This window comes from Pelophylax lessonae, assembly GCF_965119305.1.
Source record: "Pelophylax lessonae genome assembly, chromosome: 1".
Lineage (NCBI taxonomy): Eukaryota > Metazoa > Chordata > Amphibia > Anura > Ranidae > Pelophylax > Pelophylax lessonae.
The window spans coordinates 127,291,164-127,308,443 of NC_138768.1; the positions used below are offsets into that span (position 1 = coordinate 127,291,164).

General features: G+C 44.2%; 1 protein-coding gene across 2 annotated transcripts in view; it reads right to left on the reverse strand.

Moving 5' to 3' along the window:
* PDE8B (phosphodiesterase 8B) overlaps positions 1-17,053 on the reverse strand; it is a 231,776-nt gene extending 214,723 nt beyond the window's left edge. For both annotated transcript variants that reach the window (XM_082264145.1, XM_082264144.1), the window contains exon 1: positions 16,708-17,053. In XM_082264145.1, the coding sequence (XP_082120271.1) occupies positions 16,708-16,998 (291 nt within the window). In that variant the 5' untranslated portion in view covers positions 16,999-17,053. The remainder of the gene's footprint in view (positions 1-16,707) is intronic.
* Between the last annotated feature and the right edge of the window lie 227 nt (positions 17,054-17,280).

Sequence of the window (17,280 nt, forward strand, 5' to 3'; positions counted from 1 at the left end):
AAGAACCAGCACAATCGCTGTATCTAACTACACTGGCTGTAAGCTAAATACAATTCTGCTATATGGAGCTTTAGAACCACTCGATATATAGGAAATGTAGTGTAGCAAGCAGGAGTCAGACAGAACTGCTTCAACTCTCTTCAACAGGCTCTGGATAACTGTGCTAGGGGTTAGGCGGGGCCATCTTATATAGTGTGGGGCGTATTCACTCCTGATTGGCCTCTGGTCCCCGTAGTCACTCCAATCATGTTCCTAGGAGACTCCTGCCCCCTCATTGGCTTTTGCAGACGTTTCTGGGCCAATCACGGGCTTTTAAAGCCCAGTTCCTGTCCCAGTGCATTTTGGGCGGTTCTGGTGGCCGAATACTGAACTTTTGCCGCAAAAAGTTCGGTATTCGGCCGAATATCGAACATCCAATGTTCGGGTCGAACCGATGGTCGACCCGAACCGTTCGATCATCCCTAGTCCCTAGTCAGGAGAATGTGAATCTGCTGTATGCATTGGACTTTTTAGTGGAGCCAGATTCCTTCTAAAATCCAAAAACACAACAACACAACACAATTGACCCTGGAGTGTGTTTATGGAAGCAACCATGCAGTCTCCATTAGTCTAAGTGCAAAAGGGTGGGGAACATGCTTGTGCTTGTCAAGGGCACTGGGAAAGAGGATAGAAAAAGTGAGATAAAAAGAAAACGTCAGGGCCGAGAATATGAGTAATCCTATTCAGACATAGGAAACACATACACTCCAACTGCCTCCACTTACAAATGATGGGGTGTGAGCTGGGGATAGGTAGCCGGGACATAACCCCCCCCTGGGATAGGCAGTCTTTCAGGAACAGATACCAAGTCCAGTGAGGTAGTGGTAAACAGTGGTGTGTTTATTGGTGCTATATACAAGTCTTGTTCACAGGTGCTGTACAGTGTTCCAGAAAACAACAGGCAAACAATCAGCAAACAAAAGTCTAGCTGTATCTCGGCACTAACTACACCAACAACACAGATCCTAACTAATACGCTGAGCAATCCTAAAGCTTGTTAGCTTCCACATACACAGCTTGTTATTTTTCACCAACCTTTTAGCTATCCTAGACATGACTTGTCTCATCCCAGGCTTGAGGGCTAAGGCTTCAGGTTCCAGGTGGGATTAAAGTACCAGAGGGGAGAGGAGTAAACCCTGTGCTGGTCCGTGGACTAGAGATCTCTAAACCTATATGAGAGGACCCTGGGAGATATACTGTATAAACCCAAAACAAGACTCTCCCAGGCTCCTTCTGGGATGCTCTGCTACATATCATCCCACCTTGTTTCAACCCTAAGGTTGGAATCCCTGCGACCCCCTCCTGGGTGGCTTCTACTTTGTCCAATTGAGGATTTATGACTCCTCGACCAATAGTGTAGACCACAACCCTGGCCCCCTCAATGACATCTAGCTCCCATCTCCTTTTGACTTCGCCACCAATGCCTTTACTCCTAGCTTCAGGCACCAGGGGGGACTCAGTAGCCTTTAGAGTCACAGAGATGGACCCTACCATCAATGCCAGCTTATCCTTCCACGGCTTTAACAGATTTATATGGTATGTGTGCCCTGGCTTTCTTTTACTCAGTTTATATACTTTGTATATTACCTCCCCAACTCTCTAAATTACTTTGAAGGGACCCTGCCACTTAGCCAGGAACTTGCTCTCAACAGTGGGAACTAACACCAGGTCCCTGTCTACAGGCGAGAAAACATAGTCAGGTCTCCCTATTGTACATTCTTTATTGGGCTGCTTGGACCTGAAGTAAGTGGTCTTTTACCATGTGAATGATCGCTTCAATCCTGTCCTGCATTTGAGCAATATGCTCAATGGCACTTTTGTGGGGTGTCTACTCCCCCTCCCAGGTTTCCTTCGCTATGTCTAAGAGTAACAGAGGGTGTTTCCCATAGAGCAACTCAAGTGGAGAGTACCCCGTAGAGGACTGGGAGACCTCCCTAATGGAAATGGAAACATCTAGTACAGAAACCTAGCCTTATCCTGGCACTAACTACACCAATAACACAGATCCTAACTAACAGACTGAACAAGCCTACCGCTTGTCAGCTTAGCTCTCACAGATAGGACTTGTCTGATCCCAGGCATGAGAGCTAAGGCTGCAAGTTTCAAGTGGAATTAAATTACCAGAAGGGAGAGGAGTATAACCTGTGCTGGACCGTGGATCCAAGATCCCTAAACCTATATGAGAGGACCCTAGGAGATATTTAAACCCAAACAGCGCTCTCCCAGGCTCCTTTTAGGACGCTCTGCTACAGGTGGTGTCAGAGGCTCTTCTAAGAGCTGTTTGACACCAGAGTGCAACGGTTCCGACACATGTGCAGAGACCCGTTAAAGTTCAATATTGTAACACGTTGATATGCATTCCTGTTGTAATTGCAATGCATTTATTTGCCTTTTGAGGGCATTTTTGTTGAGCTGAATTTTTTTGCAGTGTGTCGTCTGCCTATTTCCTGTGACTTCACTTCCTACATGGTTGCTGATCGAATGTAATGTAGAAAAACCAGTGCTTTATATCAGGGGTCTTCAAACTATGGCCCTCCAGTTGTTCAGGAACTACAATTCCCATCATGCCTAGTCATGTCTGTGAATGTTGGAGTTTTACAATGCCTCATGGGATGTGTAGTTCTGCTGGAGGGTCGTAGTTTGAGGATCCCTGCTTTATATTATATCGATATTGATATCGATATCGATTGCAAGCTTTTTTGCAATGAAGGACCTGATGTTCATAATTGTGGTGCTGAAAACTGCCCAAAGTAGGAGGAGGAGGCACTGTCCCTTTTGTAACCAAATTACACTTTATACGATGGGGTGTTACACTGTATAGTGCTGTTACAGCATGCACCATTTTAGTTCAGCTCAAGCCAACACAGCGCATTGGTGTGAACAACACCAATTGAAGACAATGTTTTTTCCCCTTTTACTGCATTGTGGTTGTGATGCCAATTCCATCCAACACACAACAGTGGCTTTGCTGTGAACCGGCTCTAAAACTTCTACTCAGATAAATCTGCTCTCTTCCAGATAACATGCTAATACATAGGTTTCTGAAAACACTTGCGCTTCTTTCTCTAGCAGTTACAAAAATTCTCTAAAGGTCAACGTTATCTAAACTGGTCACTTCTACCACTTAGTGCAAACATATAAAATAATAAACTGAATCATTAACTTGGAATATTTAAAAAAAAGGTGGGCAATGCATATAGACATTATTTGAAGGGTACAAAAGGCATACACCAGAGGCGTAACTAGAACCTTCAGGGCCCCGTGGCAAGAAACCATGAAGGGCTCCCCGGACCCCTGGCTGGGGCCCTTCTTTTCAAGCCTGGGGCTCTTCCCACTGATTCTGGGGCCCTTTACCCTTGCTGTGGGGCCCTTTATTACGGTCCTGCAGCGGGACCCTTTCACAAGTTCTGCAGTGGGCCCTCTTCCTGCCATCTTGGGTCCTCCCCACGGTGATGGAATGCCAGGGCCCGGTCGCAAATGCACTATAATGGGTGCACATTTTTAGTCCGCCCGCTAGTAACCAACAACATGGCCGCCTCCAAGGCGGTGACAACTAGCGGGTGGGCAAACAATGTCCACTCATTATAGTGTGTACCAGAGCGTATAGGCAGCCGGTGTTTTGTGAAAACACCAAGTGGTTGAAATTTTCAAATATTCCTGGTGTAGAGTCAATGGAAGTGAAGTGGTTGGCAAGTTGGAGTTGTGGGCAGAACACCGGACAAGACATTTTCAAGGTAAGTATTTCTTCTAAAAGGTAAGTGCGACCTGGGACGTATCCATTATGGAATGTACTAGCCCTGACTGTCCCGGGGGTATTTTTATCTAAATTTCATCTCTGAGGCCGGAACTCCGCTTTAAGCTAAGCATTTAGAGGCAGAAAAAAAAAACCCACCCTGGAATGTGTTTTCGGGAGGAGTTTTCTGGCAGAAATACACCTAAACACATGTACAAAACCGCTCTATATGAGTGTTTTTTATTTCTGCCAAAATAACTGGTGTTTTTTAAAGCCCAGTGTGCATGGACCCTAATTATCTAGTTTTTGTTAAAGGAATATATAAAAAAAGAAAGAAAAGGCCTGAAAACACTGTACAGGTAAAACAGAGGGATATTCATGATTCAATAAAATCCATATTTTTATTGTATCAAGGATAAAAATGAACACAATACAAAATAACACTTGTATAAAAACAATCCCTTGGGGGGAAAGGAATATATGGTAACTGGTCTGATAAGCACTGTGTAGTTAGAGGTCTTCGTGCCGACGCATTTCACCTATTGCTTCTTCAAGGCTACAAAGACCATACAGTAATCATCTCTAGTGGTGCACATGCAAGGAAAATATTACCTGGGTGGGCGCTGGGACCATATTTTTAGGACAACTATCTGATCTTAATCTTTAGACATCCTATTACCTGTGTCCAAACAGACAAATGACACAATGTATGTGAGAAGGGCTCTCGATACACAGGAGGCTTCCTGGTAAAGGGCTGTTCCTCTATTGATAAAGTTGTTGCCCCAGAAGGTTAAGGGGGGCAGATGGATAGCCCCGCTATTGGCGTATCCCTATACCAGTCAGAGTCAATAGAGCTATATCACTTTAAGATGTATCAACTGCTCCAAAGATCAATATAAAGAAATCATATGGGCTTATATTATCATGCATTGCCATGTGGTTGTTAAAGGCATAGTTGGACGGGAAAATGGAACATTGGAAACCATACAAAAACTACAGTAAGGATCTGGTCAAATCCATTCACTTACTAAGGATCAGTTCTGGCCAAAACAAATTACATCAAAGCATCAGTACCCAGAAATGAATACAAGCATTTAGCCTCATTACAATCAGGTTGTCTGACAACACAAACATGAAATGTGATCTTCCTCTATCACACATAACCTTAGGGACCTCGCTGTTCTCCAAAGCCGCAATTATTGTTTTACACTGTAATTTACATAGACATTAGGGACCAACAAATGCCTTGCATGTACTATCCGCTGTATCTTTTTGATACACAGTAGATAGATAGATAGATAGATAGATAGATAGATAGATAGATAGATAGATAGATAGATAGATAGATAGATAGATAGATAGATAGAACTATATTACCAAAAGTATTGGGACACCTGCCTTTACACGCACATGAACTTTAATGGCATCTCAGTCTTAGTCGGTAGGGTTCAACATTGAGTTGGCCAACCCTTCGCAGTTATAACCGCTTCAACTCTCCTGGGAAGGCTGCCCACAAGATTTAGGAGGGTGCCTATGGGAATGTTTGCCTGACCTCGCAAATATGCTTCGGAAGAATGGTCACTGATATTGGACAAGAAGGCCTTTATGGACCTTGCTTTGTGCACTGGTGTGCAGTCATGTTGGAACAGGAAGGGGCCATCCCCAAACTGTTCCCACAAAGTTGGGAGCCTGAAATCGTCCAAAATCTCTTGGTACGCTGATGCCTGAAAAACAACCCCACAATATAATCCCCCCCTCCACCAAATGATTAGGACCAGTGCACAAAGCAAGGCCCATAAAGACATGGATGAGCTAGTTTGGGGTGGAGGAACTTGACTGGCCTGCACAGAGTCCTGACCTCAACCCGATAGAACACCTTGGAGTGGAGACTGCGAGCCAGGAAAGGGCCATCTCCAAACTGTTCCTACAAAGTTGGGAGCATGAAATGTCCAAAATGTCTTGGTATACAGATGCTTTAAGAGTTTCCTTTACTGGAAGCACGGGACCAAGCCTAACCCCTGAAAAATGACCCCACACCTCCACCAAGTGATTAGGACCAGTGCACAAAGCAAGGTCCAAAAAGAAATGGATGAGCGAGTTTGGGGTGGAGGAACTTGAATGACCTGCACAGAGTCCTGACCTCAACCCCATAGAACACCTTTGGGGTGAATTGGTGTGTAGACTGCGAGCCAGGTCTTCTCATCAAACATCAGTGCCTGACCTCACAAATGTGCTTCGGGAAGAATGGTCAAAAATTCCTATAGACACACTCCTAAACCTTGTGGACAGCCTTCCCATTATTGAACCCTACAGACGAATTCTAGCCATACACTCGTTGAAACTCGTTTTTGAATAATGAACACTAGGCCGTTACAGCAAACATTTTTGCCATCATGTAATGACCGAATTTTGATCAATAAATCCTTCAATGGACATAAATAAAGCTGTTTTTCATTCGTTTTGCCACATATGCCCAGTGAAAACAGTTTGGGCGAGAAACAGAATAACCTTTCAATTTACCGTTGATTTGGCAGAATTTTCCAAACTGTTCCTTCGATTTTTCAGCTCTGAAAAGTTAAAACCGATTTTATTCTATTTGTGCCCATTACCTGGATGAAAAACAAACGACTGGTCCAAATGACAGATTTTCAAACGATTTTTCGGCTAGTGTATGGCCAGCATAAGACTGGGATGCAGTTAAAGTTCATGCACATGTAAAGGCAGGCGTCCCAATACTTTTGGTAATATAGTATAGTATAGATAGATAGATAGATAGATAGATAGATAGATAGATAGATAGATAGATAGATAGATAGATAGATAGATAGATAGATAGATAGATAGAACACACGGAATATACACTGCCAAAAATAAGGTCACACACTCTAATATTTCATTGGCTTTGATTATGGCACACATTCCCTGTGGCATTGTTTCGGTAAGCTTCTGCAATGTCAGAAGATTTATTTCCATCCAGCGTTGCATTCATTTTTCTCCAAGATTTTGTATTGATGATGGGAGAGTCGGACTGCTGTGCAAAGCCTTCTCCAGCACATCCCAAAGATTCTCCATGGGGTCAGTTCTGGACTCTGTGGTGGCCAATCCATGTGTGAGATGTCTCCGGCTCCCTGAACCACTCTTTCACAATTTGAGCCCGATGGCATTGCCATTTTGGAATATTCCCGAGCCATCAGGGAAGAAAAAATCCATTGATGGAATAACCTGGTCATTCAGTATATCCAGGTAGTCAGCTGACCTCATTCTTTAGGCACAAGCAGTAACTATCCAATAGTATAGTTACTGCATGCCTAGTTTAGTTAGTTTCTTATTTAAAGAGGAAGTAAACTCTTCCTTTTGTTTTCCCCCCTGCAAAGTAAATGCATAATGTGCTAGTATGCATCACATACTAGCACATGTGCCACTTACCTGCAAACGAAGCCCGCGTTGTCCCCACTGCCAGCCACATCCATCTTTGCCCGTCTTCCTTCCGGGTCTGTGGACTCCGGCTGTATTACTGGCCAAAGCCGCGTGACTTCACTCCTGCGCATGCACGTGGGAGCCGCCGGTCACGGCACGGCCGTTTCTTCAGAGCGCATGCACCAATGATGTCATCGGCTGCATGCAATGTAAATATATCCTAAACAGTACAAGTTTAAGAGATATTTACAGTACCTATAGGTAAGCCTTATTAAAGGCGTACCTATAGGCAAAAGTTATAAAAGTGGGTTTACAACCGCTTTAATTCCAGGTGGCAACTTTTTTTTTGCCAGGCAGTGTAGATCTGTTTTAGGGCTTGGCAGCCCACTTTTATTTATTTTTTTTTTTAACAGAGTGAAGCCCACTTTCAGCGCCGGTTCACACTGGTGCGACGCTACTTTCAGGGGCGACCTCCGAGATCGCGGTGCGAGCAGCGCGCCGCGACCTCGGAGCGGCCGCCACGGACTTCATAACATTGAAGTCTATGGCGGTCGCCTCCTGGTCGCCCCAAAGAAGCTCCGGACCCTTTTTCTAGGTCGGAGCGACTTGTGTCACTCCTATTAGAACGGGTCCGTAGCTTCCCTATGGGAGGCGACCTGTGAGGCGACCAGGTCGCCTCACAGGTCGCCCTAGTGTGAACCGAGGCTTATTTAACAATGAAAGAAAAGTCCAACAAAATAAACAGCTTCCCCTTGCAGGAGTTTTTACCATCAGTTCAAAATACAAACAAAACATCCTCTAGCCTCCTGGCTTGGTTTTGCAGCACAGCTGCTCAAACTTCAAGCTTAGGCCTTTGGTAAGGTCCCTCAGACCACCTCACAAGACACCTGGCTTACATGTGTCCTCTGTACACTATCTGGGCTCTCTGTACAGACATGCACACTGCTGGCTGCCCCTCTGCCGCCTCACAGACACTTTGGGAGGGTGGAGGCCTGATCTACTGTCAGGTCCTTGATTATAACTTGTCTCCAGTAGGACTGGGACACAAGGGTACAAACATTTCTTCCCTCCCAAAGCTCTTATAAGCCTTGGGACTCAAGATCCTAACCCAGGAATTACAAAACCCCAAGAAAGCTGCAAGATCAGATCTATGGATTAAACCACCAGCCTGAGCCGTTGAGATATATATATATATATATATATATATATATATATTGTTTTTTTTTTTAAGTATCTCACAAAAGTGAGTACACCCTTCACATTTAAATATTTTATTATATCTTTTCATGTGACAACACTGAAGAAATGAAACTTTGCTACAATGTAAAGTAGTGAGTGTACAGCTTGTATAACAGTGTAAATTTGCTTCCCCCCTCAAAATAACTCAACACACAGCCATTAATGTCTAAACTGTTGGCAACAAAAGTGAGTACACCCCTAGCAAAAAAATGTCTAAATTGGGCCCAAAGTGTCAATATTTTGTGTGGCCGCCATTATTTTCCAGCACTGCCTTAACCCTTTTGGGCATGGAGTTCACCAGAGCTTCACAGGTTGCCACTGGAGTCCTCTTCCACTCCTCCATGATGACATCTTGAAGATGGTGGAGGTTAGAGACCTTGCGCTCCTCCACCTTCCATTTGAGGATGCCCCACAGATGCTCAATAGGGTTTAGGTCTGCAAACATGCTTGGCCAGTCCATCAACTTTACCCTCAGCTTCTTTAGCAAGGCAGTGGTCGTCTTGAAAGTTCGTTTGGGGTCGTAAACATGTTGGAATACTGCCCTGCGGCCCAGTCTCCGAAGGAAGGGGGATCATGCTCTGCTTCAGTATGTCACAGTACATGTTGGCGTTTATGATTCCCTCAATGAACTGTAGCTCCTCAGTACCAGCAGCACTCATGCAGCCCCCGACCATGACACTCCCACCACCATGCTTGACTATAGGCAAGACACACTTGTCTTTGTACTCCTCACCTGGTTCCCGCCACACACGCTTGACACCATCTGAACCAAGTAGGTTTATCATGGTCTCAGACCACAGGACACGGTTCCAGTAATCCATGTCCTTAGTCTGCTTGACTTCAGTAAACAGTTTGCGTCTTTCTTGTGCATCATCTTTAGAAGAGGCTTCCATCTGGGATGACAGCCATGCAGACCAATTTGATGCAGTGTGTGGAGAATGGTCTGAGCACTGCCAGGTTGACCCCCCACCCCTTCAACCTCTGCAGCAATGCTGGCAGCACGTATATGTCTATTTCCCAAAGACAACCTCTGGATATGACGCTGAGCATGTGCACTCAACTTCTTTGGTTGACCATGGCGAGGCCTGTTCTGAGTGGAACCTGTCCTGTTAAACCGCTGTATGGTCTTGGCCACCATGCTGCAGCTCAGTTTCAGGGTCTTGGCAATCTTCTTATAGCCTAGGTCATCTTCATGTAGAGCAACAATTCTTTTTTTCAGATCCTCAGAGAGTTCTTTGCCATGAGGTGCCATGTTGAACTTCCAGTGACCAGTATGAGAGAGTGAGAGTGATAACACCAAATTTAGTACACCTGCTCCCCATTTACACCTGAGACCTTGTAACACTAACGAGTCACATGACACCTGGGAGGGAAAATGGCTAATTGGGCCCAATTTGGACATTTTCACTTAGGGGTGTACTCCCTTTTGTTGCCAGTGTTTTTAAACATTATTGGCTGTGTGTTGAGTTATTTTGAGGGGACAGAAAATTTACACTGTTATACAAGTGGTACACTCACTACTTTATATTGTAGCAAAGTGTCATTTCTTCAGTGTTGTCACATGAAAAGATATAATAAAATACTTGCAAAAATGCGAGGGGTGTACTCACTTTTGTGAGATACTGTATGTATATATATATATATCTTTATGTATATATGTGCATGTGAATGGGCTGCTGCACCTTCGGGAAGCTCAGAAAATAGGTCCCTGCACCTTTTGAAAACCGTAACCGTGCAGAAATAGCATAATGCTTTTGCACTATGTGATTTCCCACACAAGGAAACACACTGCATTTTCAGATGCCTTCGGGTGTTATAAGGCCCTGTTCATACCTGAGCGTTTTTCAGCTCCTAAAACGCTCATCTCTGAAGTCTCAAAACGCCCAAAATCCAATTAATTTCAATGGCCCCAGTTCACATATGAGAGTTGTCCCCTGAAGCAAAACGCCTGAAGCTCAAAAAAGTACACGAGCTTCTTTTTTGGCAGATTACAGGCATTTTTGTTAGATGTTAATGGCTGCCTCCAAACACATGCAAAAAACGCCCAAAAAAAAGACTGAAAAAACGCCCAAAAAATACCTGAAAAATGCCCAAAAAAGATACGCTCAGGTGTAAATGGAGCCACTAATGGCAGCCCTGCACATCTGCCAAATAACTGCATGCTTTGTCTGCGGTTGTGGGAATGCGTGTGATTTACATACGATCCTGCACCTGCATATATGTGAACCTAGCCAAAGACCACATATACATGTATTGGCTACAACTAAAAAATAATTATTAAACAATCCCCCAGAGATGCTGCCCTCTTCTACCTCACTACACTAGCCACTGGCCCACAAGTGCCCTCAAGATACCTATAGTTCAAAAGCCACAAATGTTAATGCAAGATATTGGACCTGCTTAGCCAAGCTTTAACTAGCGCTTAAAGTGGTTCTCCAGGCAAAAAAAAAAAAAAAAATGTCTTTTGTAGGGTACCAATGAAAAATCCTAATGAGCTAATTTTTGTTAGCCTTAGCTGTGTTAAATACATTTCCTGGTGATCCTGCAGTTTCCTAATGTCAAACCCTGGTTCCAGTGCTGGCCAACAATGGTGTTCAGCCATTATTGAAATGGCTGATCCCCTTGGCCCTCACCACTGTAGCACACGGAAGTTTGCCATCAATGCACATGTGTCTATCCCAGACAACACTGCTGGGAAGAAGGTGACTGCACCTAAAATTCTAAAATTTAAGTTTGAAATTGGCAATTTTTAAGATTGTAAACAGGGCAATAGGACTTTAGGCTGTCCTGCTATGGTGTTCATATAGGTTAGCTTACACAACTACTTTACAGCATGTTAAAGTGTACAACGCTCTCACCAAATTAAAGCTCCCAGTATAAGAGCTCTCTTTAGAAAAGAAAATGAATACTTACCTTTCCTGCCACCCACATTACCGAATGTCAATCTGTTGAGCAAAAATCCCCAACTGAAGTCTGATACTTTCTGCTGACCCCTATGTCTCAATAGGACACAATAGTGGCATGGACTGTGTCCTGTAGTGACTGTAGGAGGAACCACTGAGGAGAGGAGGATGTGAGGAACTGACACTCCCAGAGGTCTACAATTTTTATTTCTACTAATACAGATATTATAGAATAAGCCCACTGGGTATATGGGAATTACCATGACTGGGGTTGTGAAAGCAATCACGTTTTTTTACATTTTGAGGCTTGCTAAAACCTTACTTACCCTGCTGGCCCACACGTGCCATCATGGCAAATACATCCCTGTTTCTTTTTATAGTAGGGGTGCTTGTCCGTTTAGGTTAAAATCCACCTCTCTGGTCAGGATCTGTTGCCGGTTCAGGGAAGCATGCCCTCTTTCCCATTATCAGATATAGATTTAAAGTAGGCAATAACAGCAGAAAAAGGGATTTTATAAAACAGCTTGTCAGACGTAGCATTCAGGGTGAAGAACCCTAGGACTGTCTCTGGACATCATGGAGCAGATCAAGTATATTCCCAACCTGTGCTTTATACAGACTGTAATACATGCACTCCATATACAGAGATTGGCATCAATTCACTAAAGGGTTCCGCATGCGATATCATTTTTCCGAAATATTGCATGAGATAATAAGAGAGTCGATTCATCAAAGTAAAATATTAAATGTGAGGTAAAAAAAAAAAAAATAAATCATTAAAGTCAATTCACTAAAAAACACACACATCCATTATTTATCACCTGGCAGTAGGCAGTCGGTATTTTATGGTTATGTAACAAAATAACAATGTGGGGAACTCTGCACTGGCCAGTAAGTTTATAAAGTATACAATGTATCAGTGTGGAAATGATCTGCCCTGAGCTCAGGAATGAAAATAAATTGTAACATTTCATCAGAGGAATGGAAGCACACTAAAATGTTTTTAATAATATTTCTTTGTGCATTTATTTACAAGACTATCTTCCTCTGGTGCAGTGTCAGCACAGCATGTAAAATAAATAAATAAATAAATAAAAAAAGTGAACAATCCAAAAATAACGCTAAATATGAAAAAAAAAAAAAAAAAAAAGGAAAAAAATAAATTATTAATGCATTCAGTAAATAGCGGATTTTTCTCCCCCAGTGAACTGACTACTTTTGAGATAAATATCGCATGAGTTATTTTAACTCAAAAATGAATGCGATATTTATCTTTTAGTGAATTCCCACAGTCCACAGAGGAAAGGATTTTATGATACAGTCTAGCAGACCTGGCATCCAGGACAGGGGCCTTGGAACTGTCCCCGGGCATTATGGAACAGCTCTAGTACAAAAAAATCAAATCTGTTCTCCATGCAGGAAAAGTCCACACTGCAGTCCATACACCTAATATTTACATTGACATTGCCCACTGGTGAGCAGTATAGGGATTTTATAATATAGATTCTAAAGCCGATTCTAAAAGCCTAAAGGGATTTTATAATATAGATTCAGGCACATGAACCCTGGGACTTTCCCTGGGCAGCAGGGAACAACTATTACAATTAAACCCAACCTGAGCACCATGGATTAGAACCCCTGACTGCAGTCCTTACACACTATACCAGTGATGGTGAATCTTTGCACCCCAGATGTTTTGGAACTACATTTCCCATGATGCTCATGCACTCTGCAGTGAAGATGAGCATCATGGGAAATGTAGTTCCAAAACATGGTGGGTGGCAAGGTTCGCCATCACTGCCCTATACTGTATATAACACAGACAATCGCCTAAGCAGATGTGATGCGTAAGCAGAAGTGATTTTTTAATTCAGATTATCAGAGCTAGCATCTAGGGACAAGAACCCTGGGACTGTCCTTGGACACAGTACAACAAAATCCAACCTGTGCACCATGGATTAGAACCCCAGACTGCAGTGTTCTCACCCTAAATATAATATAGACATTACCCATTGGTAAGCAATAGAAGGGATTGTATAGTACAGATGCTGAAGCCTGACATGAACAGGTACATAAACCCTGGGACCGTCTGGACAATAAAATTCAACATGTGCATCCAAACAGCAATGTATACATGCTATTCATAACATAGACATTGGCCATAGGTAAACGGAAGAAGGGATTTTATATTACAGCTTGGACGCGGGACTGTCCTTGAACCCAACCTGTGCACCATAGATTAGAACCCCAGACTGCAATTTATACACTCAATTTATAACATATACATTTCCATAGGTGATCAGAAGGTGTTTTATAATATAATTTGATCTATAATTTAGGGACAAGAACCCTGGGACTGTTTCTGAATACCACGGAGGACCTTTAGTACAAAAAAAAACACCAACCTGTGCACCATGGATTAGAGCACAGGTGTCAAACACAAGGCCCGCGGGCCAAATGCGGCCCCCAGGCCATTTCATGTGGCCCTCGCACCTCTCATGCAGGTGTGGCAGCCCCCTTGTCTCTGCCCCACCTTTTCTCTGTAGTCGGTAGCAGAGAGGACAGAACTCCTTTGCCAGATCCTGCAGTACTCTGTGCAGCTGCAGAAAGGCTCGTCTTTGCCCCCCCTCCTCCTCAGCAGTCCGCATCAGAGAGGAGGGCAGAACTCCTCCTACAGAACCTGCACCTCTCTGTCCAGCCGCAACACCACCTTGTCTCTGCCTCCCATGGTCTCAGCATTCAGCAGACTCTGGAAGCTGACTCCAGCCCTTCTCTGGTTCTCCTCCAGACCCTGCACTTCTTCCCAGATCCACCCTCTGGTAAGGGGGTGCATTTTGATGTAAGAGTGCAAGGGGGCGTGGGGTGCTCTGGACATCTAATCTTGCAGATATAACCGGCCCTTTGAGGGAAACCATAATGCTGATGCGGCCCGTGATGGAAGTGGAGTTTGACACCCCTGGATTAGAGCTTCAGACTGCAGTCCATACACCCCATATATAACAAGGACATTGTTCATAGATGATCAGAAGATGGGGCTTTACAATAAAGATGATAAGAGCTGGTATTCAGGCGCATGAGCACTGGACACCACAGAAGAACTCTAGTACAATAGAAACCCAACCTGTGCACCAGGGATTAGAACCCCAGACTGCAGTCTATACACCCCATTTATAACATATACATTGTCCATAGGTGATCAGAAGATGGGGATTTACAATAAGTATACACCCCACAAGTAACATAGACATTGTCCATGGGTGATCAAAAAAAGGGGTTTTATAATATAGATTATATGAGCCATCGTTTAGGGACAAGAACCCTGGGACTGTCCCTGGATATTATGGAAGAACTTTATTACAATAAAATCCAGCCTGTGCACCATGAATTTGAACCCCAGACTGCAGTCCATACACCCCATATATACCATAGACCTTGGCCCTAGGTGATCAGAAGATGAGGCTTTACAATACAGATTATAAAAGCTGGCATTCAGACACATGGGCACTGGACTGTCCTTGGTACAGAGAAGAACTCTAGTACAATAAAACTCAACCTGTGCACCGTGGAGTAGAACCCAAGACTGCAGTCTATACACCACTTATGTAACATAGACATTGTCCATAGGTGATCAGAAGAAGGGGTTTTAGAACATAGATTATTTGACCTATCATTTTGGGACATGAATCCTGGAACTGTCTCTTTAAACTATAGAAGAACTCTAGTACAATAAAACCCAACCTGTGCACCATGGATTAGAACCTCACACTGCAGTCCATACACCCCATATATACGTAGACATTGGCCCTAGCTGATTATTATACAGAATATATGATCTCGCCCCCTGGGAAATTAACCTCTGGGGCTGTCCCTGATTACCATGGAACACCCCTGGAACAATAAAAACCAACCTGTGCACAATGTATTAGAACATCACACTGCAGTCTAAACACCCCAAATACAATATAGACATTGTCCATAGGTGATCAGAGGAAGCGGTTTTATAATATAGATTATATGACCTATCATTTAGGGACAGGAACCTTGGGACTGTCCCTGGACACCATGAAAGAGCTCCAGTACAATAAAACTCAACTTGTGTACCATGGATTAGAACCCCAGACTGCAGACCATAAACCCAATATATAACATAAACATTGTAGGTGATCAGAACAAGGGGTTTTATATTAAATATTACATGACCTATCATTTACGGACAGGAACCCTGGGACTGTCCCTTGACACCTGTAGTACAATAAAAACCAACCTGTGCACCATGGATTAGATCCCCAGACTGCAGTCCATACACCCCATGTATATAACATAGACATTGTCCTTCGGTATTAAGAAGAAGGGGTTTTATGATATAGATTATATGAACTATAATTTAGGGACAGGAACCCTGGGACTGTCCCTTGAAACCATGGAACACCTCTGGTACAATAAAATCAAGCCTGTGCACCATGGATTAGAACCCCATACTGCAGTCCATACACCCCATATATAACAGGGACATTGTCAAGGGGTTTTATGATGCAGATTGGCATGCAGGGACATGAACCCTGGTACTGTCCTCTGACACCATGGAACACCTGTAGTACAATAAAACCCAACCTGTGTACCATGGATTAGATCCCCAGACTACAGTCCATACACCCCATATATAACATCGACATTGTTTATAGGTGATCAGAAGAAGGGGTTTTATGATACAGATTGGCATGCAGGGACATGAACCCTGGGACTGTCCTTTGACACCATGGAACACCTGTAGTACAATAAAACCCAACCTGTGCACCATGGATTAGATCCCCAGTCTGCAGTCCATACACCCCATATATAACAGGGACATTGTCTATAGGAGATCAGAAGAAGGGGTTTTATGATTAGCATGCAGGGACATGAACCCTGGTACTGTCCTCTGACACCATGGAACACCTGTAGTACAATAAAACCCAACCTGTGTACCATGGATTAGATCCCCAGACTGCAGTCCATACACCCCATATATAACAGGGACATTGTCTATAGGAGATCAGAAGAAGGGGTTCTATGATTGGCATGCAGGGACATGAACCTAGGGACTGTCCTCTGACACCATGGAACACCTGTAGAACAATAAAACCCAACCTGTGCACCATGGATTGGATGCCCAGACTGCAGTCCACCCCCATATATAAAACAGGGACATTGTCTATAGGAGATCAGAAGAAGGGGTTCTATGATTGGCATGCAGGGACATGAACCTAGGGACTGTCCTCTGACACCATGGAACACCTGTAGTACAATAAAACCCAACCTGTGCACCATGGATTAGATCCCCAGTCTGCAGTCCATACACCCAGACATTGGCCCTATAGGAGGTGATGGGCCCCTTACCTTGACACTGGTATGGCTGGTCTGGGTCTCGGCCTCTATACAGCTGTGCTGTCCGGGCTCCCTGCGTTCTTTCCTGGACCCGGTTCGTGCAGCAGGCGGCTGGTATCGGCTCTGATAGGCGATCACGGATGGGATGGTGTCGGCAGCGTCAGTCTTGATGAAGAGCCCGTGTAGGGTGGCAGCGGTGCCCTGGGAGATGGTGGTGGTTTGGTGTGGAGAGTTGGATTCGTCTGAGTCCCTGCAGTAGATGACTCCGCTCTGAGAGACGTGTATACTGGGAGCGCAGCCCATCCCTGACCACCCACGAGGGATCACTAGTGCCAGGCTACAGGGCAGCCCCGCGGAGCATAGTGGAGGAGCGCATCTAAGCCAACAGAATGGGGGCACTTCTTACATGGGCTGCCAAACAGACATCACCCACTGGCTCATTTTAACAATGGAGCAACTCTACAACGTCAATGGAGGTGTGCCAATGCCTACACATAAGTAAGGTGTCATCCCATGTGCCAGGGGGCATAAAGGCCCTTTAAACCTCCCCCTCCCTCCAGATGCTGCCAATCTCTCAGCCAGCTG